Here is a 26,605-nt window from a genome sequence, read left to right on the forward strand (position 1 = left end):
TCTCTGTGTAACTCTGACTTTTAAATAAATATTTTTTAAAAATGAATGATTTAATAACAAAAACCCAAAATATAGTTTACCACATCAAATTTTTCTTTGGTAAATATTGTACAAAGTCTTTCCAAATAAATAAAAAAATTTGCCTGCTTTGCTAGAGCTAATGATCTTGAAAAAAAGGAAATCTAATTTAAAACACTCTAGCATAATGGATTTTAAAGAATAGGAATGAAAAATTGTTTTTTTTTTTACTTGACAGATAGAGCTAGACAGTGATAGACAGAAAAAAAAGGTCTTCCTTTCGTTGGTTCACCCCCCAAATGGCCGCCACGGCTGGCACTGTGCCAATCCGAAGCCAGGAGCCAGGTGCTTCCTCCTGGTCTCCCATGCAGGTGCAGGGGCCCAAGCACCTGGGCCATCCTCCACTGCCCTCCCGGGCCATAGCAGAGAGCTGGACTGGAAGAGGAGGAGCTGGGACTAAGACCCGATGCCCATATGGGATGCCGGCGATACAGGCGGAGGATTAATCAAGTGAGCCACAGCCCTGGTTCAGTAATGAAATTATTACAACTAGAAAATAGATGACACATTTTTTTCTGAACACTTAGTATAAGGTGAAAATACCTCCCCACATCCTTTTATTTCTTTTTGTTTTTTTAAAGATTTATTTGAAAGAGTTACATAGAGAGAGGAGAGGCAGAGAGAACGAGAGGTCTTCTATCCACAGGCTCACTCCCCAACTGGCTGCAACGGCTGGAGCTGCACCTACCGGAAGACAGGAGCCAGGAGCTTCCTCCGGGGCTCCCACGTGGGTGCAAGGGCCCAAGGACCTGGGGTCATCTTCTACTGCTTTCCCAGGCCACAGCAGAGAACAGGATCAGAAGTGAAGCAGCTGGGACTCAAACTGGTGCCCCTACGGGATGCTGGCACTGCAGGTGGTGGCTTTACCTGCTTTGCCACAGCGGTGGTCCCATATCTTTTTATTTCTAACAGTTAAAAATCAGTTCTTAAAATTGTAAGCATAATTAATTATATTTGTGGAGGAGTACAGTATAGTTAGCTTAAAAAGACATTTTACTTATTTTGATATGTGTTTGATATTCAGGCAATCTGGCAATTTTTTAAAAAACAGTGAAGTCAGGGCCAGCACTGTGGCATAACAGGTAAGGGCACTGCCTGCAGCGTCAGCATCTGACATGGCTCTGGTTTGAGTCCCAGCTGCTCCACTTCAGACCTAACTCCCTGCTACTGCACTTAGTTAAGCAGTGGAAAATGGCCAAAGTCCCTGGGCCTCTGTACCCATGTGGGAGACCCAGATGAAGCTCCTGGGTTCAAGCTGGCCCAGTCTTGACCATTGCAGCCATTTGGAGAGTGAACCAGCAGATGGAAGATCTCTCTCTCTCTCTCTCTCTCTCTGCCTCTGCTACTCTGTAACTCTTTCAAATAAATAAATAAATCTTTTAAAAAAAAAAAAACAGTGTAGCCATGTTAAAGATAGGATTTAAGGGAAATTGACAAGCTACCTAATTCTGTCAACATTCAATTTCTTCTACAACAAAACCTATGTATAGATAAACCCTTGGATATCAGAGCTCCTCCAGGGCCGAGCATGCCCCGGCTCTCCGCTAAACCGCAGGGCCGCCAGGCCAGCAGCATGGCCCTTGCAGAAATTCTCTTTTCCTGCCTCTTCCACGCTGTCCGCTCCACTGCTCTTCTCCCTCCGTGTCCTGTTTCCTTCTCTGTCCTCCTTGATGACCCAAGGGTCCCCTGCCCCAGAAGGAGCAAGGTTGGGTGAGCAATGAGGGAGCTAGCTTATTAATTAACTACCATTATCAAACAAAGCTTATCATGTTTTTGGCCCCAATGCTTAGGACACTGCCCAACACGTACTAGGTTCTCAGTAAATTGCTTGCTGAATAAACTAAATGAATAAGTGAATGAACTAACAAACAAAAACAGAAATGCACTTTCCATCCTATATGGAGTCCATACTTGTTTAGGAAAAAAAAATTCCACTCAATTTAACAAACACATATCGAGTAGCTATTTATCGTAAGAAATTAAGTTGACTTTTAAACTCACAAACAGGAAAAAAAAAAAAAAAAGAACAACAGAGACATTTCTAATTACAGTTTAAAACCAATGTTTTTTTAAAAAATTCAATTATTTGAAAATCTACATATTAAAAAGGAATATTTTCTAAATATAAATAATCTAGTAAATATACTCTAAAGTCTAGCTATAGTTAAGCCTCAAAGTAATTCAGTACTTTCAGTTTTAAGTATAAAAAAAACACCGAAAAGTGTTTTAGAAATACTAATTTTGTGAAACTCAATTTTTACATAGTGTCTTTTTTACAGTGATTACGTTATTGACTTACTGCAGATTCTCATGAATATAAAGGAATGAAATTCAAACACTCTGAGTAGCAATTCCACCCCATCCAGACTCTCCATCTAGACTTAGGAAGAGACTGCAAACATCAGCAAGAGCCTCTATGAATTTAAAACTACGTATTTCCAAGATAACTCATCTGACATAAGGTACATTTCTATATGATGTCACTGTGTTTCCATTTTCTAAATTTAATTAAATGAACAATATGACAGACTGTGAGGAATAAACACGTCAGTACCAACTGCTGGGTTTCATTGTTCTGATCCTCTGTCCTCTCGGCCAGCAACTGAGTCAGTTTCCTCCACAGCTGATGAAGCTCTCGATCGTCCGCACCCTCCTCCTGCCGTGTCTTGATCAGTTTGTGCCATGTTCGAGCCACCTGTGTGCAAAAGGAGATTTAAAATGGCATTTTTTTAAATCCTGAAAGCACCAATAAAAAATGTAAAATTTGCAAATAATACTTTTATCTGCTAACACATTAAAAATAGCCTATGTATTATGAACTCCATATCTATTATGAACTCCATAAAAAAATGAGTTGACTGGGCAAAGCCACAGAGCCCTAACATCAGAAGTGTGACAGATACAGCAGGGCAGATACAGGGTTGGTGACTACATGCCCAATCCCCAAAGCTCAGAGCACCAGCTATGCAGGCACCACAAATAAGTTCCACAGGTGACGTGCTGAGTTACTTCATTCACATTCTGTCCCGTTTCAGAGAGGTTGAGAAATTATGTTACCCTAAATCTGAATTCTAATTTATAATTCTCAAAACACTGTAATTTGTATTATTTTTAACATTTTTTCAATAGCATACTATATATGATTTTTTAATTTTCCTTTAAGTAAAAACTTTCTTTTAATAATGGTTTTATTAAAAGAAATCTAGGATCCCCAGAAAATCTTTAACCAACCTCTAGGTGCTTCTTTTCTTGGTAATAGAGATCCACGAGTTTCTTACAGACATCACACCACTTTGCCTTGTCAACACTTCGAGAAACAACAAAAAAGGACTTGAATTTTATTAATGAAAACAACCAAGGATTTAAAATGCTAAAAGAGAAATATCCCAATATTTTCAGGTACTATTTCAAATTAGAATATACTCTCTTTCATACTACAGTAACATTTTCTAAAACAAGCTTCTTGTAAAAGACTTCAGAGACTGAAAATAATATCAAAGTTCCAAACCTGGTGGTTCGTTTCAGTAATGGTATTTTCATTCTATTTCAGTCACAATCAAGAGATTCTATGACAAAAAGAAAAGCCAACCCCAATCCCAATGTGTGGATTACTATTTCTATATAATTTCTAGTTAATTTATTCCAATCCAAACTTAAAAAAAAAAAAAAAAGGCCTTTCCTGTACACGCCTTACCTTTCATAAAGATCCAGAAGCTTTTGGTAAACACCAGGCAAGTCATCCTTAGCATTTAAGTGACTACTTTTCTCATACAGGCTTGCTAACCCCTGAAAGAGGAAGTAGAGGCTATCCTTTCCAAAATGTTTGATGATGCCACATTCATTCACTTATTTTGCCACATAATATGATTATCTACAAAGATAACTTGTGATAAAAGATACAGCTTGCAGATGAAATTACATATCTGGAATTTGCCTCCAAACATCGGGGGTGGAAAGGATCAAGTCAAAAATACAGATGAAAAAATACTGTCAGTGGACTCTCGGTGATAGGCATAAAGGGGCCCATTACACAACTTTTTTATGAAAACACATTTGAAGTGTTTCAAAATTAAAACATTTTCATTAGTTTTTCTACAATTTTTACCACTATCGTTTACCTTGTAAGACTACCTTTAAAAATTTTTTCAGCATGTTTTAAAAGCAGCTTTATTGAGATATCACTGATAAATATTCTATAAATTTATATGTTGTTTTAATATGTGTATACAATGCAAAATGGTCATCATAATCAAGACAATTAACATATTACCTCTACACAATTAGTATTTTATAGGCATGCATCTGTGCGTGGTGAGATTTAATTTAAGATCTATCTCACATAATACGACTTTTGTGACATGGTCAACAACAACAAAAAATCCAAGTCATCTGTAGAAAGTATCACTTTCGCTTCAAACTGAAATCAGATATCCTACCAGTCAGTACATTAAAAAAGCAGCCATTTCTCTGTGTTTCCTGATATCCCAACCAAGTTCTTATTTAGTGAATCTGAGACAACAGGTTCACACTTTCTGGAGTCTATGAATCAGGTCTGAAGATGTTATTGAGGTATGAAGCAATGTATTAAAAATTAAAAGTTGGGGAATCCAACTAAAAAGATTAAGATCACTAAGTAAGAAAAAATATTTAACTTGTACTCAAAGACACAGAATTGAAAAATTTTATAGTGTTTTATTTCTAGATAACATATTCATTTAGTAAGCATAAAGAACATTCTGGATTAGTCTTTGTGCACACGTAATTAAGTTGCAGATGTATTTTTTTTAAACTAACCTTTAGATTTAGAAGAGAAATAGATTTAACTTTTTTTTAATCCTTGCATGGGGCAAATAGAGGTTCCAGTGCTTATTTTAACATAGTTCTCTCTTGACAACTACAGAAACATCCTTTCCTATAACACAGGGGAGAAAAAGTCCACATACCTGCCACGCAAGCAACTGGTCTGGCTCTAGCTCTGCAGCTTTCTTATAGGCCCCCTGGGCCTGGTCAGGTTGTTCTAGCTCAGCCGCAGCAACACCAATAAAAACCCAGGCATTATAGTTATTCTTCTCTTGTTTCAACACTGTCTGGTTAAAAAGTTAGAAGAGTACGTCGTCAAATTTGGGAAGCTAATGAACAAAGAACACAACGAAAGTCTACGAGAGAGCCTGGGAGTCTGTGTGGACCACTAACTGGGCCACTCTCAGAACTGCTGCCCGTACTCCCTGGGTTCAGGTTCCTTGGGGAGCAAGACACGACTCAGGGACTGGAAGGGTTTGAACTACAAGGCATTTTTTTTTTTTTTTTTTTTTGACAGGCAGAGTGGACAGTGAGAGAGAGAGACAGAGAGAAAGGTCTTCCTTTTGCCGTTGGTTCACCCTCCAATGGCCGGTGCGGCCGGCGCACCGCGCTGATCCGAAGCCAGGAGCCAGGTGCCTCTCCTGGTCTCCCATGGGGTGCAGGGCCCAAGCACTTGGGCCATCCTCCACTGCACTCCCTGGCCATAGCAGAGAGCTGGACTGGAAGAGGGGCAAACGGGACAGAATCCGGCGCCCCGACTGGGACTAGAACCCGGTGTGCCAGCGCCGCAAGGCAGAGAATTAGCCTATTGAGCCACGGTGCTGGCAGGCATGTTTTTTAAAAGCTGCCTGAGCAATCCTCATGGCCCCATCAAATGTCTCCATCACCGTTCTCTGAGAACACTGGGTATAAAAGAACAGCAGCCACCCCACCCTCCCGCTGCTGCTCTTCTCAGATCACTTCATTCAACTTCCACATCTTTCTTTCCCATGCTGCTGTTTCTCCATGTTACACAGATGGATTTAACTTCCATCCATCAGGTGGGATGAAAGTAGAGTCTAGGAGAGTGAATTCACCGCAGTGTGAGGATACCAAGTATGTTCAAAATAGTGGTGAAAGCTTCAATCATATTTCCAACCAGAATAAAATTATATAGAGAGATACTGCTTCCAGAAATAACAGCTATTGGCTAAGGCAAATAAACTAGCTTGAAGCAGAAAGCAAATAGGTTATAGGGAAGGAAAAATGAAAACTGGCAGCTAAAATGATATTAGCCTCAGGGCCGGCAGGATGGCGTAGCAGGTAAAGCTGCCTCCTGCATCCCATAAGAGCGCTGCTTGGAGTCCCGGCTGCTCCACTTCCGATCCAGCTCTCTGCTATGGCTTAGGAAAGCAGTGGAAGATGGCCCAAGTCCTTGGGGTCCTGAACCCACATGGGATACCCAGAAGAAGCTCCTGGCTCCTGACTTCTAATCGGCACAGCTCCGGCCAATCTCTCTGTAAATCTGCCTCTCAAATCAATAAATAAATCTTAAAATTTTTTTTTTAAAAAATGAAATGAGCCTCTTAGGGTTTTGTGTTTTCTAGAAAACTAAGAACTTTTCCATGAGTCAAACCAGTCACATTACTAGGCTGACGTGCATTCACAACACTTTCAGCAACAGCACACTTAGAATTCTTTACAATAATGCAGCCTCAAAAAAATAATCACAACCATGAGTTAACTGCCGAAGTGAAGTTACTTGGGTCTACTTTGGTTGATCTGGACATCACACGAACCACATGTTACAAGTCAGTATCGCTTATCAGTGCTTTTATTGTGGGAGAATATACGCTGGTTACCTTACAGTGCTTCAAAGCTTCTTTGTATTCTTTGTTCCTGATTGCATCTCTAGCACTTTTTAGAGCCGTCTTCACTTCCTTGCTGGACATTCTGTCAAGGCAAAAACCCTGAGTGAATCGACACCACTGGCTTAACTGGAAGAGTTCTGAACAGCTTGATCATCTGTGAAAGGCACCTGTGATTTCTTTTCTCCTAGAACAGCCTCCTCTCTGATAAACACACAGATGACTCCCTCAGGTCTTCGGAATCTTGCTTCCATGTCACTTCCTCAATGAAACCTTCCCTGGACATACTATTAACATTTTAACTCTTCTATCCTCCTCCCCACAACCACAACATAATCCCTTAGCCTCTTCCCCTGCTGTATTTTTCTTCAGAGCACTTATCACATCTAATATACAACATATTCTACTTATGAGAGGACTTCAAAAAGTTTGTGCAAAAATAGAATTAAATGATAGGTGTCATGTAACGGTGTTGTGGCACAGCAGATGAAGCTGCCGCTGGTGATACCAACATCCCATACGGGAGAGCCAGTTCAAGTCTCAGCTGCTAGGCTTCTGATCTATCTTCCTGCTAATGTGCCTGGGAAGGCAGCAAATGATGGCCCATGTTTGGGCCCCTGCTTCAGCCAGACCAAGACCTGGTTGTTGTGGCTGTTTAAAGAACCACGGAGTACAAGATTCGTGTCTCACTCTCACACTCTCTCTCTTTTCCCCTCTTTCCCTGCCCCCACCTCCTCCCTATCACTCTGCCTTTAAAATGAATAATTTTTTAAAAGATCAGTAAGTTTATTTTGGCACCAACAGTTTTTAAATCCATGACTTTTTGTCTGTTCGATTTCCATGAACTTTTTGAATATATGTCCTATTTACTGTCTGCCCCCAAATGCTACCTAACCATGTTTCATGCAGGTAGGCATTTTGGTCTGTTTTTTTCACCCCATTGCTTTATCCTTAGCACCTGGTATGGCAAATAACAGCTGATCAAGACATGCGCTGGATCTGAGCTGTTTCAATCATTCTCAGGCTCCATGTGTTTGGCTAAACCATGGATGATCTTAGGGATTATGAACCAAAGCTCATACCAATCTCAGTCTAATTCTGTACTGAGCAAGGTCCAGTAAAATAACCACAAGTCAGGACTAAACTGTTAACACAAATAATTTTACTACAATGAGAGAATTTAAGAAAGCATTCTATTTTAATGCTGGTTTCTATAGAATTATCAGTCTACAGAGAAACAGATGCAATGTTTATACTTGAATGGAAGTGACAAATATGTGAAAAGACTATACACTAATTTCAGCCATAAAAAACATCAATTATTAGACAAAGTATTCTCTCATTTAATCTTAAAACATATAAATTTTAAATTAGCAAATCTTAAGATTTCACAACTTATTCTGTCAATTCCAATGGACTCTAATTTCAACAGGAAGGATTAAAAAAAAAAAAGCTGAATAAATACAACATGGAGTAGTTGGAGACTACAGATGTCCAAAGCAGTAAAATGAATCAAAAAGATGGCTCACTAACAGGGTTCACTAACAGTCCTTTATATCTAACGAAGAACCTCAGTTACAAGCACAAGATCAAAGCAGCCTGTGAGGTTAGAGATTTGAAAAAGCAAAAGCAAAAGTCAAAAGTCGTTTTGAATGATAGAAGACAAAATAATATAAAAATCAAGATATAAATCAACGTATTTCACATGCTTTTCTTTAAAACCTAGTGTCTTACCTGAAATTATCTTGGGATTAATTTATAGGTGAAAACTTAAGATTTTTTGTAGTCTACAAATCTTGATTGTAATAGGTAATAAATTCCAATGCTGACAGCACATTAAATTTCCTCAAACCAGTTTCCTTTGTTTGAAAATAACCTGTAGACTAAAAAGAAGAGACCATTAATGGTGATAATAATTGATCTAATCCAATAAAGAGATAAACAAATAGAAAAAAGAACAGAGCTCTAAGTTAAAAAAGAACAGAAACAATTTCAAGACAAGCCTAAACAGAACCAAACAGAAGACTGTAACCTCTTCAGGATGAAGACCACCAACTTTTCTATCACCCAACATCTTCAGTGGAAGCAGCTACAAACATGAGAACCAACAAGCACCAAGGCCACCTGCAGCTCTCAAACTATTTGTTGCACATGACATCAAAAAAAAAAAAAAAAACAAAAAAACAAAAAAACAACAACAACAACAAAAAAAAAACACCAGAAAAGACGGTTCCTGCTCCAAGAATAAAACCTGAATCAAGAGAAAGACCTAAGACACACTTAAGCCATTACAGAATCACATGCTATCTAAGGATAATGATGGCAAGTGCAATAGATTCTGATAAGAAAAGAAGTGTGGTATGAAGTACTTAATGGTTATTAGATGGACAAGGTTATTAGATGGCCAGGCATTTTGTGCAGCAGTTAAGACACTGCTCGAGACACCAGTATTCCATATTCAATGCCTGGGTCTGAGCCCTGGCTCCACTTTAGCTTCCTGCTAACACAGACCTTGGCAAAGCAGCAGGTGACAGTCTCGAGTAGCTGGGTCCTTGCTACCCACCGGGAGACCTGGATTGGCTTAGGCTTTCCCCAGCCCCAGCTGTCCCAGGCATTTGTGAGGTGAACAAGCAAGTGTAAGAAACAATGAGAAAATCAGTTTAAATGGATCAGAAGGAACTTAACAAAGAACAGAAGAAAATTAGGTTGGTAGGGTAAGCTGAGCCTAAGATTACAAAAGACCTTGAAAGTCATATAGACAATTTTGGATTTATACACAGCAGCAAATAGGGAGCCATTAAAAACATTTTTTTTTAATTTCTTTTTTTATTCATCTGAAAGGCAGAGTCAGAGAGGAGGAAAGACAGCGAGAAAGAGATCTTCCATTTGGTGGTTCACTCCCCAAATAGCTGCAATGGCCAGGGCTAGGCCAAGCTGAAGGCAGGATCCCGGAGCTTCTTCCGGGGCTCCCACGTGGAAGCTGGGGCTAGCAGGGAGCTCAGAAGTAGAGCAGTCAGGTCTTGAACTGGCAGCCATATGGGATGCCGTCATCATAGGCAGAGGCTGAACATGCTACGCCATAACATGGGCCTCCATTAAACATTTCTAAGTGGATTATTTTTAAAGACCACTAGCAAATAACTCCATTCTTCTGTTGGCAACCAGTTCTAATACTCAATACCCTTCCACACCCATATGTGTTCTGTATGTAATTACAATTCCTTACAACGCAGTAGAATCCTCTTCTCTTCTCTTCTATTACTTCTTTGATGAGTCACTTAGCATAATATACTGCCACTGATGCCCTCTCTCTTTACCTAACGTAGATGTACTGTGTGTGTATAGAAAAGCACACATGCACATACATAGTATCATGTAAATTCCAAAAGGATAATTGTTTAAATTACAAAATAATCTGCCCCTTTCTAGCCCTGAAAAATACTTATTCTTCCTATGTATGTATGTATGTATTTTGAGGGAATGGAAACAAGTTCACCGACTAATTTTCAAAACAAACCTTTAATGAGAACTACCCATGTAATAGATACATTTCAAATCCATTTCCTGTCACAAAGTAAAAACCTGCTACTCAGGATGATTCCATGTTATTCCACACTTCTGCATCTGGGACGCTTCCCTTCAATTCTAAGCATTTCCAATTCTTCAAAGAAAGAACTAGCTCTCTCGTAAATGTCTTCCACAACTGCTGTGCTAATATTTTCCCCATGTAGCTCCCTTCCCATTTTTTGCTCCTCAATCTCAATTGATTTTTTTAAAATAAGGGCATTCATTTTGCACATTTTCACTCAATAAAAGTTTCTTCTACCACTTGATTATGTTGGTATCAAATATAAATCAAGTTTACAAAGTAGCAACAACTGCACTTTAACAGAGTTAGTGAAAGTCATGTTAAAAAGGCAAGGATTTCCCTGGAAGCCAAAAGCTATCAAATACAGGTAAATGAGGCCGGCGCCGCGGCTCAACAGGCTAATCCTCTGCCTGCGGCGCCGGCACACCGGGTTCTAGTCCCGGTTGGGGTGCCGGATTCTGTCCTGGTTGCCCCTCTTCCAGGCCGGCTCTCTGCTGTGGCCAGGGAGTGCAGTGGAGGATGGCCTAAGTGCTTGGGCCCTGCACCCCATGGGAGACCAGCAGAAGCACCTGGCTCCTGCCATCGGATCAGCGCGGTGCGCCAGCCGTGGCAGTCATTGGAGGGTGAACCAAAGGAAAGGAAGACCTTTCTCTCTCTCTCTCTGTCCACTCTGCCTGTCAAAAAAAAAAAAAAAAAAAAAAAAAAAAAAAAAAATTACAGGTAAATGTACTGATCTTACAGCCCCTGCAAAAGCCTTCCATTACGTTCATACAAAGGTTCCACTAGACAAAAGCAACAATAAAAACAGTAAGTAGTGATGACGAAGGAAGTTAATTATAGAAGAGAAAAATAAACCTAATAACAAAAATCTAATGGCATTGTGGGATAACCTATAGTCTGACATAAAAATATCTATGCCATTGAGCCTTTCTTCTGGAAGGAACTGCCAACAATTATTAAATAAAAACAGGCTTAACTTACTAATTATTTAGCATTCTAGACACTTACCTCTTACCTATTATCATCACCTCTATCTTCATCCCAAATTAAATCTCGTTGTTTCTTAACCCTTTTCCATCTAAAGTAAGTAAAAACAAAAATAAGCAGTCACATAAAAGGGATGACATCCACAATTCAAAATATTTTGAATTATTTCTATCATATTCACAATTTATATAAATCATAATTTAAAATATGAGAGAATTATATATAATTTTTAGTCTTTTTCCCTCCCAGAGAGGCTCTAGTCTTAATCTCCAAATTTTTTATCTAAACTGCATTCTTATAGCCTCAGATTATAAAAGGAAACTTCATCAGTGACCAGAAAGACTCTGAAAAAGACTTCAGAAACTCAACATACATTGATGTTGATATAAAAAACTGAGTTAAAAAAGAATAACAACTGCTTCTTTTTTCTTTTTTTTTTTTTTTGGACAGGCAGAGTGGACAGTGAGAGAGAGAGAGAGAAAGGTCGTCCTTTTGCCGTTGGTTCACCCTCCAATGGCTGCCGCAGCCGGCGCACTGCAGCCTTCGCACCGCGCTGATCCGATGGCAGGAGCCAGGTGCTTCTCCTGGTCTCCCATGGGATGCAGGGCCCAAGAACTTGGGCCATCCTCCACTGCACTCCCTGGACACAGCAGAGAGCTGGCCTGGAAGAGGGGCAACTGGGACAGAATCCGGCGCCCAGACCGGGACTGGAACCCGGTGTGCCGGCGCCGCAAGGTGGAGGATTATCCTATTGAGCCGCGGTGCCGGCCAACAACTACTTCTATACTATTGTTTTGAATTTAAGAATTAAGGATACTCATTTTTTGGAAAGCTTTTATTTAATAAATATAAATTTCATAGGTACAGCTTCTGGAATATAGCGGTTCTTCCCCATACCCGACCTCCCACCCCAACTCCTGTCCCACCTCCTATTCCCTCTCCCATCCCATTCTTAATATTCATTTTTAATTATCTTTATACATAGAACATCAACTCTATACTAAGTAAAGATTTCAACAGTTCGCACCCACACAGACACACAAAGTGTAAAGTACAGTTTGAAGACAAGTTTTACTGTGAATTCTCATAGTACAACTCATTAAGGACAGAGGTCCTACATGTGGAGCAAGTGCACAGTGTCTCCTGTTGTTGGTTTAACAATTGACACTCTTATGTATGATGTTAGTGATCACCCAAGGCTCTTGACTTGAGCTGCCAAGGCTATGGAAGCCTTTTGAGTCCACAAATTACTTAATTTGCAGACTAACTATACCAAAGTGAACCATGTTCTAAGCCATATACAGAGTTACAAGCATGTATATAAAAAGTTTCCCACAATCAGGGAAATCGTTACAATAGTTAAGACACCCACAACCCACATCAGAGTGCTTAGGTTTGAATGTCAGCTCTTTTTTTTTTTTTTAAGATTTACTTATTTATTTGAAAGTCAGAGTTACAGAGAGAGAAAGAGACAGAGGGAGAGAGACAGGAGAGAGATATCTTCCATTTATTGGTTCACTCTCCAGATGGCTGCAACGGCCAGGACTGGGTCAGGTCGAAGCCAGGAGCCAGGTGCTTCTTCCAAATCTCCAATGTGAGGTCGACGCACTTGGGTCATCTTCTGCTGCTTTTCCCAAGACATATGCAGGGAGCCAGATAGGAAGTGGAGTAGCCAGGACATGAACCGGCACCCACATGGGATGCCAGCATTGCAGGCAGCAGCTTTACCCACTGTGCTACGACATCAGCCCCAAGTACCAGCAGGTCTTCTGGGTCCAGCTTCAAACAAATGTGCACTTTGGGAAGCAGGTGACGGCTCAAGTCCTTGGCTCCCTGCCAATACCATATTAGATGTGGATTGAGTTGCAGGCTCTTCACTTTGCTCTGACCCAGCCCTGGCTATTGTGGTCATCTGGGGAGTAAACCAGTAGAGGATGATCTCGTCTGTCTGTCTTGGGTGTCTATGTGTGTGTTTCTCTTTCTCTGCCTTTCAAATAAATTACAAGAAAAAAATTTTAGATATGTATATCACACAACTATATTAGTTTATAAACTAATGAAAACACAAAGTTTTTAAATATTAAAAATGTCATCAGGAGCCTGGCGCTGTGGCATAGCGGGTAAAGCTACCACCTGCATGCTGGCATCCCATATGAGCACCAGCTCGAGTCCTGGCTGCTCCACTTCCAATTCAGCTCTCTGCTGTGGCCTGGGAAAGCAGAAGATGGTCCAAGTGCTTGGGCCCCTGCACCCATGTGGGAGACCTGGAAGAAGCTCCAGGGTCCTGGCTTTGGATTGGACTAGCTCTGGCCATTGCAGCCATTTGGGGAGTGAACCATAAGATGGAGATCTCTCTCTCTCTCTTCCTCTCTCCCTGTCTCTCTGTCCTTCTACCTCTGTAACTCTGCCTTTCAAATAAATAAAAAAATATTTTATAACATGCTGTCGCTCCCCCTCTTCATGGAGGAACGACACTAAACCCTGCCTAGGCTTCATATCCGAGTCACGGCACCATTATGTCGCTCCCCCTCTTCGTGGAGGAACGACACAGGACCCTGCGCTGTTCTTTTGTCTGCTCGGCCCTCCCCGGGTTTGCTGCTGGTTCTTCCCGGGTTGGCTACCGTCCCTTCCACCTCCGTGGAAGGGCGGTTCCCCCTGGCCACTTTCCCCACTTCCGCGGGGGAGCGGCACACCACCGGCCGGCTCTCTCGGGGGCTGCACAGGTGTTCCTTCAGATAGATGTTCCCCTTAGATGTTCCTCTTAGATGTTCCTGGTGCATGTTGTCTCTCTCCTCCTTTATAGTCCTCCTCTGCCAATCCCAACTCGGCTGCCCACACGCTGAGTACGCTGCTCTCCTCCAATCAGGAGCAGGTCCTACAGTTTATTGGTTGAACTGGAGGCAGCTGTGTAGAAGTTGTTACTCCCTTCTCAGTGCCATATTGTGGGAGAGCAGATGTATAGAATAAGTCTTAATTCCAGTAACTTAGTCTAGTCCGAGTTGCTCCCCACAACATACCATCAGTAATTTAAATAGCCAGCAGCAATATTGACCCAATTGAACATCTACATCCCTGAAGTGGCTGGTATACAGCAGACACTCAGTAAATGCTTAGTATAAACGGCTTGTGAATGTTAAATAAGGTCTGTCCCTTGTTGCAATTTTTAAAAATTTCTTTGAAAAGCAGAGGCAGAAAGAGGAGAGATCGCCCATGTGCTGTTCATTCCCCAAAAGTCTGCAACAGCTGGGGCTCCGCCGGGCTGAAGTGAGAGCTGAGAACTCCATCCGGGTCTCCCACGCGCGTGCCAGGGACCCACGTACTCCAACTTTCACCCGGCGCCTCTGAGGGTGCACATTAGAAGGGCGCTGGAATGCGAAGTGGAGCCGAGACTTAAACCCGAGCACTTCCACATGGCTTGCAAGTGTCCCAAGCGGTATCTCCTAACCACTAGGCCAAATGACCGCCCCTAAAATTATTTCATGCAAAACAAACAGAAAACCCAAACTGGCAGTTACCAGCACTGAGTTGATTCTGTGTGTTCTAAATGGTGCAACTGCTCCTTCTCCTATCAGAACAGCACAAGGGCTAATGTGATGTGCAAACTGCATACCTGAAGCCATGATAATGAAATATGACTTTGGCTCCAGGTCAGCCACCTTCTTCTGGAACCCTCCAAAGGCGTTCTACACTCAAGAGGGAGCAGCGACTGTTCTGCGGCCAAACGGGGTGTTCTGACCCGAACACGTCACAAGGCCAACACCGCGTTCCTCCGACATCCCGTTCCGTCCTATTCCGTAGCTCGCCCGAGGCCAGGCACCCCCGCCCCAGGCTCCACTCGGCCGGGAACCCGCCCCTCGCCCCGCGAGGGCGCAAGAAACCCCCACCGCCCGGGCAAAGGCAGGCAACAAGATGAGACTGAAGGGCCTCGGAACAGCCACATCGCACCTGCGGCGGTGCAGCCAGAGGCCGCGCAGGGATCCGCCCCGCCCAACTTCAGTGACAGCCCCCCGCCGCCACCTCAGCATCGCCCAGTTCACGCTCTCGCCACGCTGCCACGCTCGCTCGGCGCGAACCCAGCAGCCCCAGCCTGCCGGCCCTCCTCTCAGCATCACTCCAACCACTTACAGGCTCCAACCTCTGCAAAAGCGACGAAGACCCGAACTCACCTGGGACAGATACAGCTGTTCTACAAACGCCGGGACCGGGGGCGGGAGGTGGGGTGGGGAGGAGAGCGCATGCGCATCTCCCAGGCCCTGTTCACATGACTGGAAGTGGGTGGGGTGGATGTAGTTCGCTCGGTATTTGATGAAAAGGCCTTACGCACCCGATCGGCGGCGGCGGGGAGTCCTCCCTTACGTACGTGCACGCTCTAAGCCTGACGGGAGTTGTGGTTCTGCGGCGGCCGCCGAGCTGTGTGTGGACGCCAGACTCTGAGAAGAGTTGGTGGTCCTCCCTGCCCTCCTCATTCTGAATTCGTCCGGAATTCCATAGAGAGAGGGCTGGCGGCCGGCGCTCGGCGCGATGCTGCTGCTGTGGGTGTCGGCGGTGGTAGCGTCGGCGCTGGCTGCTCCGGCCCCCGGGGCAGGTGGGCGGAGGCGGGGAGCGGTCGGAGCCCCTAACGTGGTGGTGGTCGTGAGCGACTCGTTCGTGAGTACCGGGAGGGCGAGGGGCGCCAGCAGGTCGGAGGAGCCCGCGGACGCGGTCACCGCGCTGCAAAGCACGCAGTAGCTTGAGACCCCGGGTCACGCGCGTGCACTACCCGCTCGCGAGAAGGAACGGAAAGCTAAGTTGATTCGGGTGCAGAGAACGTCCATGCCTAGTTTCTTCACAACATGTATTTTCCGTGGACTCGTTGGAGTTGGACAATTTTTTGCACCAAAACTAAACTTCCTTTTTATCTCGCTTTCCGCGAACTTTTTGAAGTACCGCCGTGTGTTTGCATACATATAAGACACACCCGGGTACCATCTTCGCAGATTGTTTTTCAATGCTATGCTCGACACAGTAAATTATTTTACTACTACCTAATGAACGTGCAAACCCCCCATTTGTTGCCCCTATGGAGAATATAACATTGAACATCTCCCTAAAATGTGGCCAGCATTCCAAAAGTCATTTGTTAGACCACCTGCAGTTTGAAGAAATTAACTTTATGATCAGGTATTTGATGATCCTACTAGTGCTGATTTTAAACGAGTTAGCTGATAGAATTGGACCCGTTCAGTCGTGTTCCAGAGAAATTGAATGTGTGTACACACAAGTTTGGGGAATCACAAACTTGAACAGTTTTTGGAACTTCCCTAATCCAAAGATGGTGATATCAACCTTACCTGATGCTTTTAGTATTATCCATGTTTTTTTTTTTTTTTTTAACATTTATTTATTTATTTGAAAGAGTTACAGAGAGGCAGAGGCAGAGAGAGGTCTTCCATCTGCTGGTTCACCCCCCAAATGACCGCAACGGCCAGAACACGGCCCAGAGCTGAGCTGATCAGAAGCCAGGAGCTTCCTCCCGGTCTTCCCACGTGGGTGCAGGAGCCCAAGCACTTGGGCCATCTTCTACTGCTTTCCTAGGCCATAGCAGAGAGCTGGATCAGAACTGGAGCGGCCAGGACTCAAACCGGTGCCCATATGGGATGGCAGCACTGCAGGCGGCGGCTGTACCGGCTGTGCCACAGCGCCGGCCCCAGTATTATCCGTGTTTTAATAAATGTTGGTTATTAATTATAATATTTAATTACATGGTTACATAGGTTGTTGATGTTACCCATGTCTTGCGCTAAAAGTCGGTTTTTGTTTGTTTTTATCTAATTGAAAGGCAGACAGAGGGAGTCTCCCATCTCCTGATTGACTCCCGCAAAGTCCCAGGACAGCTGGGCCAGGAGCCTAGAACTGGAGCCAGTTCTCCTGAAATGGCAGCAAGGCTCCAAGTGCTTGAACCATCATCACCTGAGGCCTCGCAGGGTGCCCATTAACAGGAAGCTGGCAGGAAGCAGAGCTGGGACTCCCACCTAGGCACTCAGATACGGGATGGGGCATCCCAAACAGAGCCTTAGCCACTGTACCAAATGCCTGCCCCGTGGAGAGGGGTTTTAATCCCTATGCTGGATCACCTGTCTCTTGATTAAAGTTACGTAGTCTGGATTTACCCATCAGATTTGTTGAAAATATTACTTAAGTAATTTTGTGATTATCTAAATGTGGAGAATGAGCAATGCTGGAAATTAACAAGATAGGGAGTGCCCTTGAACTAGAAGGGAAGTGAAATGAGCCTCGTTGTGCGGAAGTTAAGTTGTTTTCAGTGTATTCCTTATGGGCAGGTCTGCAGCCAGCGTGAGCCGACACAGCTGTTTCCAGCTGGGGTGAGCCGAGCAGCCAGTTGCGAGCTTGCTCAGAACGCGGCATGATCTGGCAAGGCAGACTCCTTCATTCCCAAGAGGAATATGGGTGGTACATCACAACCTCCTAGCAATTTCCAAAGAAAACCGAGATGTTTAGGTTTGTTAATTTTTTTAGAGTTGTATGAATGCATACATTTCTTGTACGTTTGTGTTTAAAGCTTTTGTATTCACTACTTGTTGAGATTCAGACTGTGCATCTTTGGCTGGTAGAAGCCCCTCGGGTTGCTCCCCATTGTGACCCCTCCCCAGTAGTAGCCAGCAGCTTGCTTCAGCAGAGTTCTGTGTCCACCTTGCATACTTCCTATCTCACCTGGTATTTAGAAACCCCATTCTGCAAATCAGGGTTTTTCTTGCTTCTAGATCCTTCCAGTGGGCATACTTAGAAAGCATACATGCTTTAGAGGAGAAAAATAGATCTACTGATAATTCCATTTCCACCCTAAGATTACAGGTTACTTATTCTTTTTTTTTTATGCTTATATCTCTTTTTGCTTCATAACAAATATTTTAATTCCTGAATACATTAATACAATTCCTTTTGCTTCATCTAAACGTATCTCTACTTGTATGTATTGCATGTATGTATGTATTACGAATATGAAAATAAAATGGCAATATAACTACAATAATGATAGTTCTGAGTGCCACTTAGTTTCTTTGCAGTTTTTGACTTAGGTATTTTCAACTACATAGTCAAAATACTGAGGTTTTTTGGTAAAGTTTTTTATTTATTTATTTGAGAGGTAGAGTTACTGACAGAGAGAGGGAGAAACAGAAAGTTCTTCCATCTGCTGATTCAGACCCCAAATGGCTGCAACAGCCTGAGCTGAGCTGATCCAAAGCCAGGAGCCAGGAGCTTCTTCTGGGTCTCCCACATGGGTGCACGGGCCCAAGGACTTGGGCCATCTTCTGCTGCTTTCCCAGGCCACAGCAGAGATGCTGGATCAGAAGAGGAGCAGCTGGGACACAAACCAGAGCCCATATGAGGATGCCAGTATGCAGGTGGACGCTTAGCCTACTATGCCAGGGACCTGTGGGGAGCAACTGGGAGCAACTCGGACTAGACTAAGTTACTGGAATTAAGACTTATTCTATGCATCTGCTCTCCCACAATATGGCGCTGGGAGAGGAGGAAACAGCTTCTACACAGCTGCCTCCAGTTCAACCAATAAACTGTGGGACCTGCTCCTGATTGGAGGAGAGCAGCGTACTCGGCGTGTGGGTAGCAGAGTTGGGATTGGTGGAAGAGGACTATAAAGGAGGAGAGAGACAACATGCACCAGGAACATCTAAGGGGAACATCTATCTGAAGGAACACCTGTGCAGCCCCCGAGAGAGCCGGCCGGTGGTGTGCCGCTCCCCTGCGGAAGTGGGGAAAGTGGCCAGGGGGAACCGCCCTTCCACGGAGGTGGAAGGGACGGTAGCCAACCCGGGAAGAACCAGCAGCAAACCCGGGGAGGGCCGAGCAGACAAAAGAACAGCGCAGGGTCCTGTGTCGTTCCTCCACGAAGAGGGGGAGCGACAGGGACCCAGTCCCCAAAATACTGTTCTTTAAACTAACTTGCAGTAATTCATCTCTCTATGAGTATAACAATTTGATATACAGTTAGATTCCTAACAGTATGATTTGTCACTCCTACAACTCCACAAGCTAAGGCGGTTGAGCCAATAATAACTGTGGTAAGAAAACAGCACACTGGTTTCACTTTCAGGATGTCAGCATGAAAAACTTCATAGACCTACTGCTCCTCAAAATAAGCAAAACTACTGACAACTTTTTAAAAACTGATGTAATATTTTAAATATGCACAGTGCCTGGAAATTGTCCTAAGGGTACACATCCAAGAAACACTGATGAAAGAAATTCTACTAAAACTCATTAAGAGGCTATGGCAGGTTTAAGAGTGAACCACAGCTTAGGCTGGCAGTGGTTTCACTTCGGGTTGATGCCAGAAAGATAGGACTCCCTTATCCTCAGCCTCCAATGACGGGTTACCATGTCTCACCAGAAGGGACAGGATGCCAGCATTTGTCATCTCTAAATCCATGCAAAAGGGGTTAAATTCCCGCACAGAGGATGCAGCTGAGACATTGAAGCTGCCCTCCCTCCACTTACAGGACAGAGTTTCAAGGCCAGGTGGGGGAGGCAGAGCATACATGGGGCCCAGGAGCTCCTGCCCCAGCTCTCAGTAGGGTAAACATTCCTGAGCAAGAGAGAGAAGCTGGGGAGCTAGACAGCCATCTGCAAGGCAAGCAGAAGGAAGAATACAATTAGGATTAAAGCAGAAGTGAAGGAAATAGAGAACGGAAAAATAGTAAAGAAAATTAAGCCAAAAATTAATTCTTAGAAAAAATCAACAAACTTGACCTTCAACTAGAATAACCACAAAAAAAAAAAAAAAAAAAAAGATCTGTACTACTGAAATCAGGAAGGAGAAAAAAGTACATTACATAAATAAAAGAATTATAAGAGAATAACTATATTCTCTTATATATATATAACTATATGTCAACAAATTAGATAACTTAGATGAAATGGAAAAAATTATTGGAAATTTTAAAACTACCCACGAAGAAAACTCAGGCTCAGGTGGCTTCACTGGTAAATTCTACCAAACATCTAAGGACAATTAATACTAATTCCATAAAATAGAAGAGGAAGGATGCTGCCAAACTCATTCTGAAAGATCACTGTGTGCCTGATTCCAAAGCCAAATTTACAAGGAAACTACAGGCCACTATCTTCTCAGAACACAGAAGCAAAAATCCTCAAGGAAATACTAACAGACAAAACGGATATATAAAAAGGATTATACACCATGACCAAGTGGAATTTATCCCTAGAATGCACAGTTGATTTAATATCTGAAAATCAGTTAATGTGGCCGGCGCCGCGGCTCACTAGGCTAATCCTCCGCCTTGCGGCGCTGGCACACCAGGTTCTAGTCCCGGTCGGGGTGCCGGATTCTGTCCTGGTTGCCCCTCTTCCAGGCCAGCTCTCTGCTGTGTTCAGGGAGTGCAGTGGAGGATGGCCCAAGTGCTTGGGCCCTGCACCCCACGGGAGACCAGGAGAAGTACCTGGCTCCTGTCATCAGATCAGCGCGGTGCGCCGGCCGCAGCGTGCTGGCCGCGGCGGCCATTGGAGGGTGAACCAACGGCAAAGGAAGACCTTTCTCTCTGTCTCTCTCTCTCTCACTGTCTACTCTGCCTGTCAAAAAAAAAAAAAAATTAATGTAATCGAATAAAGGACAAAATCCATATGATCACCTTATCAGATACAGCAAAGCATTTGACAAAATTAATCTTTCATGATAAAGGCATTTGGCAGACTTGAAGTAGAAAAGAACTTTCTCAAACCATTAATGGGCATTAAAAAAAAAAAAAAAAAAGCCAGACCTAATACTAGACTCAATAGTAATACTAGGCTTAACAGTAAAAGACTGAATGTTGTGTTACTAAGATCAGTAACAAGACAAAGATATGTGTTCTCACCACTTGCAATCAGCATTGTCCTTGAGATCCTATCCAGGGAATTAGATAAGAAAATGAAATAAAAGACATAGTGGAAAGCAAGAAGTAAAAATATCTATACTTACAATAATCTTGTATGTAGGAAAATAGGGAATCCACTAGAAAACTGCTGAACTAATATTATGTTTACTAAGGTGGTATGATACAAGATTAATATATGAAAATTGTGCATATTTCTGTATACTTATCGATAAAATTTAAAGGAATTTCACTTAAAGTTGCATCAAAACACTGAAATACTTAGGAATAAATCTAACCAAAGAAATGCAATTCCTTAAAAAAAAAAAAAGATTTAATTATTTGAAAGAATTATAGAGAGAGAGACACAGATCTTCCATCTGCTGGCTCATTCCCCAGATGGCTACAACAACCAGGGCTGGACCAAGCAAAAGCCAGGAGACAGTAGCTTCATCCAGGTCTCCCATGTGAGTGGGAGGGGACCAAGTACTTGGGCCATTTTCCGCTGTTTTTCTCAGACCATTAACAGGGAGCTAGATCAGAAGTGGAGCATCCAGGACATGAACCGGTGCCAACTGTATGGGTATGGTGGCTCAGGCAGCAGCTTTACCCACTCTGCCACAACACTAGCCTCAGAAATATTATTCTTACATTGTGAAAATCATAAAACATTGTTGAAAGAAATTAAAGAACACTTAAGCAAATGGAAGGACACCCTATGTTCATGTATCGGAAGATTTAATATTGTTATTATAGCAATACTGGATGAGACAGTATTAAAATACCCACATCTACATTGGAGTGCCTGGGTTTCATTCCTGGTGAGCAAACCAGTGGATTGGCGCTTTCTCTCTCTCTCTCTCTCTCTCTCTGTCCCTTGGTCTGTGTCTCTGCCTCTCAGATAAAGAATGTTTTTAAATAAAATGACCTTAATCCTACATTTTCCTTCATTTTCACACCCCATTCTCTAATTCTGTCCCATTTCTGTTTCTTTTGCCGAGTAACTTCTTCGAGGAGGTTTTTCACCTGCTGTCTCACTCTCCTGACTCCAGTTTGCTCCTCCCCTGTGCATCCCTACCACTCTGGAAATGGGCTCAGCAGGATCACCAGCTGTCCCCATTCTGCCAGCTCCACTGTGCACTTCCTGGCCTCGCTGTCTGTGCCTTCTCCACACAGCTGACATTGCCTCCTTCCTCGCACGCTGTCTTCTCTGACCTGCCAGAGAACTCCCTCGTCTTCTCATCCTCCCTCATTGGCCATCCTGTCTCGATTTTCCAAACTGCCTTCGCCTCTTCTTTGGGTCTCCTCACAACCTTCTCCTTTCTTTCCTGTCCTTTCCCTCCCTCCTTAGAAGGCCACATTCAATCTCACAGTTTTCAACTCATGAATATGCTAAAGCTCATTTCTCCAAGACAGACTTCTCTGAACTCCAGACCCCAGTGTGTGCCCAACAGCCTGCTTTGCAGCTTCATTTGGAAATCTCAGACATCTCAAGGGTCTATCAATATCCCACATTCAGGATTGGTCCTTTTGTTCACTTTAATGTATTTATAATTATACATGTTAAAAACATACAACAGGGCGGAGGGGCCTGGCGCCGTGGCTCACTTGGTTCATCCTCCACCTGTGGCGCCGGCATCCCATATGGGCACCGGGTTCTAGTCGCGGTTGCTCCTCTTCCAGTCCAGCTCTCTGCTGTGACCCGGGAAGGCAATGGAGGAGGCCCAAGTGCTTGGGCCCCTGCACCCGCATGGGAGACAGGAGGAAGCACCTGGCTCCTGGCTTTGGATCGGCGTAGTTCTGGCCCTAGCGGGCCATTTTGGGGGTGAACCAATGGAAGGAAGACTTTTTCTCTCTCTCTCACTGTCTAACTATCTGTCAAATAAATAAATAAATAAACATACAACAGGTATAGCTCTAGGATGGAGTATTCTGCCTTCTCTGATCATTACTAAGCAGAGTTCTTCAGTTCTCAGTTCATTGCCAAATTGCACATCACCAACCAGAACATCTTTTCTAATCTTCAGACTGTTTTATCCAGCTGCCTAGTGACATCTTCAGTTAAGTCTAGAGGTGTCTCCAACTTTTGATGTCCCTTAAATTATTTGAATGGCTGGATGCTGCTCATACTAACATGCATCCCAGAGAAGCTTTCTCTCTCCACTGTATCTAAAGTGGTCTCTATGGTACTTCTGTATTCCATGTGTTTTTCAAAGCGCTTTATCACACTTATCATACCCTGCTTTAAAATCCATATATTATTTGCCTCTCCCACTAGATGCTAAGCTTCATGAGAGCAGGAACTGCTATTTTATTCACCATTGTATCCTCAAATCTTGCATAGTGCCTGTCCCATAGTGCATTATCAGTATATGTTCAGCCAGTCCATCATGCTCCAAAAGAACTTATCAAAAAGTCCTTTATGGGGCTGGCATGATAGTGTAGAGGGTTAAAGCCACCGTCTGCAGTGCTGGCATTCTGCGTGGTCACCGGTTCAAGTCCTGGCTGCTCTACTTCCAATCCAGCTCTCTGCTATGGCCTGAGAAAGCAGTAGAAGATGGCCCAAGTCTTTGGGCCCCTGCACCCACGTGGGAGACCTGGAAGAAGCTCCTGGCTCCTGACTTCAGATAGGCACAGCTCCAGCGATTGTGGCCAATTGGGGAGTGAACCAAAGGATGAAAGACACCTCTCTCTCTCTCTCCCTCTCTCCCTCTCCTCTCTCCCTGCGTAACTCTGACTTTCACTGCATTGGGTTCTAGATATATATGCATTAGATACTGTTAGCACCCTATGTACTTGATTTTTATCTTTTGAGGTTTCTTATAATGAAATCGTTTGCTATTATGAATTTTATGAATAAAGTTAAAGGGACATACGTTGTGGTGCAAGAGATTAAGTCACCCTCCTGGGATGCCTGCATCTACTACCAGAGTGCCAGTTCCACTCCACTTCTGATCCAGCTTCCTGGTAGTACATCCAAAGAGGCAGCTGACGCTGGTCCAAGTTCTTGGGTTCCTGCCACCCACATGGCAGATGCAGATGGAGTTCCCAGCTTTGACCTGGCCCAGCCCTAGCTGCTGCGGGCATTTGAGGAGTGAACTAGTACATGGAAGATCTGTCTTTCTCTCTCTGTTGCTCTTACTTTAAGATAAATGAATATAAATAAAAATCAACATTTAAAAATAAAATTAAAGAAAATAGTCTTCTTTTGAAATGCAATCAATGTTAATTAAATTTCTTTATTCCAGGATGGAAGGTTAACATTTCAACCAGGAAATCAGGTGTTGAAACTTCCTTTTATCAACTTCATGAAAACACATGGCACTTCCTTTTTGAATGCCTACACAAACTCTCCAATCTGTTGCCCATCACGTGCAGGTATGAATATGATTAATATTAACAGAAGAAAGTGACTACTCACTGAAAATATATTCACAGTTTAGAAGATTATAACCAAAAGTATTTGGAATCTAATAAAAATTTCTAATATAAGAGATGTGTGTTTTATTATATACATTAGGTATTAAGGTTATTATAATTTCTAATTTATATTCCAAGAGTAGGCATTTTGTCATTTAGAATAGTATTTATTTCATGTGTTAATGTTTCATCTTATGCTTGGTGTCCAAGAATCTTTTGACTATAGGAGCAAGTGAGGAAATACTCATACTTCCTAGAAAATTTGTTTCCAAGGAAGTTTTTCAGTAAGGGTATAGGTAACACTGTTTCAAATATACCACAGAGTAGTTGGAACTTCTCATGTTCAGGTTTATCTGGGTCTCCATATTGCATCAGATCATATATTTTATCTTCAGTGTCAGTTGACTTCTATCCAAAATCTACTTGTTGACTCTTAAAATAATTTAACAGACAGGCTTAATTTTCCATGAGTAATTAAGAAATTAGAGAGGGAGGGGCTTCCCTGTTTATAAATCCCACCTGTTTTCTGACAGGCCTCTGCCCTTCTGGCTATAACTGTTTACCCTGGAACCTACAAACAGCACTCAGCAATTTGGTTTTCTCTGTGAGGTACTGAGATGATATTCTCTGTGATATGAGTTACCAGTTCTTTCACTGGTATTTTCAACACTAGCAACTATAGAATCAATGATTAAAGGAAACCTAAACTGTATAATAAATGACATTTCAATGGTGACCAAGTGTGTTTAAAAAAAAAAAAAAACAAAAAACTTCTGGAAACTTTTGCTTCCAGTGAGTGAGTGGGATGAGCAGAGGGCTGGGCTAAAGTGATGAACTTGGATCTAATCTCAATGAGCCACTTCAAGCAAGTCATTGCGTCCCCTTGTCTACAAAAACGCTGTGCACTCTGGCCCTTGTAGGGTTGTTCTGAACATCAAATGAAATCATGAATGAGAAAGCAGTCAATGAACTCTAAGGGGTCTTAATAATGTTAGGTGTTATTTTTTCTGAAGAAATGTATTTTAAGAGATTAAAGAAAGAGAAGGAATAATAGTAATAAAAACTAACATTGCATTCTTACTATGTGCATGGTAGTATTCTAATTCATACATGCCTTACATGTATAAATTGAGAAAATCTTCATAATATTTCAATAAGGCAAATACTGTTATTATCAATATTTTGCAGATGAAAACTAAAGTACATGGGGGCAGTGTTGGGGCACCATAAGTTAAGCCTCTGCTTGTGACACTGGTATCCCATACTGGAGTGCCAGTGTGAGTCCCAGCTTCTCTGCTTCTTATCCAGCTCCCTATTTGGGCCCCCACCACCTACATGGAACACCAGGGTGGAATTTCTGGCTCATTGCTTTAACCTGGCCGAGACTTGGCTGTCATAGCCATTTGGGAAGGGAACTAGTAGATGGATGCTCGCTCGCTCGCTCTCACTCTTGCTCTTATTATTGCTCACTCTCTCCCTCCATGTCACTCTGCCTTTCAAATAAATACATCTTAAAAAAAAAAAAAAGACAAAACAAAAACATAGAAATCTAAAAGACAAAGGCCACTCTGTTAATGGTGTTATTGGAATTCAAACCCAAGTAATACCCCATCCCACCTCCCAGAAAACATGTTGTTAAATGAGAAAGATCACTTATTCCAAGCTATTGTGTACTCAGAAATGGGAAAAGGAAAAGTATTTATTTAAAAAATAATTATAGTTCAAGAAAGTGAGAGAGACATGGTATACTCAAATTTGTTGTGAAAAGCTGGTAGAAGTAAAAAAAAGGTGAAAATTGATCTATACTTAAATTGATTTATTTACAAAATTATCCAGTAAATATTTATGGAATGATAAAAGACTCTAAAGTCAGGTGGGCTTTATAGTTGGTTCAAGCTTTTTCTACTTTAAGCATCTTAACCTCTAAACCAGGAGTAGGATCAGCCAAGGGCCTTTTAGATATCTGTAATATCATTCACAGGCCATACAAAAAT

General features: G+C 42.7%; 2 protein-coding genes across 10 annotated transcripts in view; one reads left to right on the forward strand and one right to left on the reverse strand.

Annotated features, from left to right (window-relative positions):
• SKIC3 (SKI3 subunit of superkiller complex) overlaps positions 1-15,578 on the reverse strand; it is a 91,801-nt gene extending 76,223 nt beyond the window's left edge. For 2 of the 9 annotated variants that reach the window (XM_008261957.4, XM_008261953.4), the window contains exons 1-8: positions 15,468-15,578; positions 11,323-11,392; positions 8,460-8,608; positions 6,720-6,810; positions 5,022-5,165; positions 3,773-3,864; positions 3,310-3,385; positions 2,633-2,773 (exon numbers count right to left, since the gene is read on the reverse strand). In XM_008261957.4, the coding sequence (XP_008260179.2) occupies positions 2,633-2,773; positions 3,310-3,385; positions 3,773-3,864; positions 5,022-5,165; positions 6,720-6,809 (543 nt within the window). In that variant the 5' untranslated portion in view covers position 6,810; positions 8,460-8,608; positions 11,323-11,392; positions 15,468-15,578. Of the gene's footprint in view, positions 1-2,632; positions 2,774-3,309; positions 3,386-3,772; positions 3,865-5,021; positions 5,166-6,719; positions 6,811-8,459; positions 8,609-11,322; positions 11,393-14,911; positions 15,051-15,246; positions 15,386-15,467 lie in introns of those variants that run through there. The other 7 variants (XM_008261956.4, XM_070056477.1, XM_070056476.1 and 4 more) reach the window with 7 other exon arrangements.
• Positions 15,579-15,676: 98 nt separating this feature from the next.
• The window catches only part of ARSK (arylsulfatase family member K), a gene marked incomplete in the record, with an annotated part of 40,665 nt that continues 29,736 nt past the window's right edge, over positions 15,677-26,605 (forward strand). Inside the window, 2 exon segments of the mRNA XM_070056478.1 lie at positions 15,677-15,948; positions 24,440-24,569. Of these exon segments, the coding sequence (XP_069912579.1) occupies positions 15,823-15,948; positions 24,440-24,569 (256 nt within the window).

Source organism: Oryctolagus cuniculus, chromosome 14, assembly GCF_964237555.1.
Source record: "Oryctolagus cuniculus chromosome 14, mOryCun1.1, whole genome shotgun sequence".
NCBI classification, from domain to species: Eukaryota; Metazoa; Chordata; class Mammalia; order Lagomorpha; family Leporidae; genus Oryctolagus; species Oryctolagus cuniculus.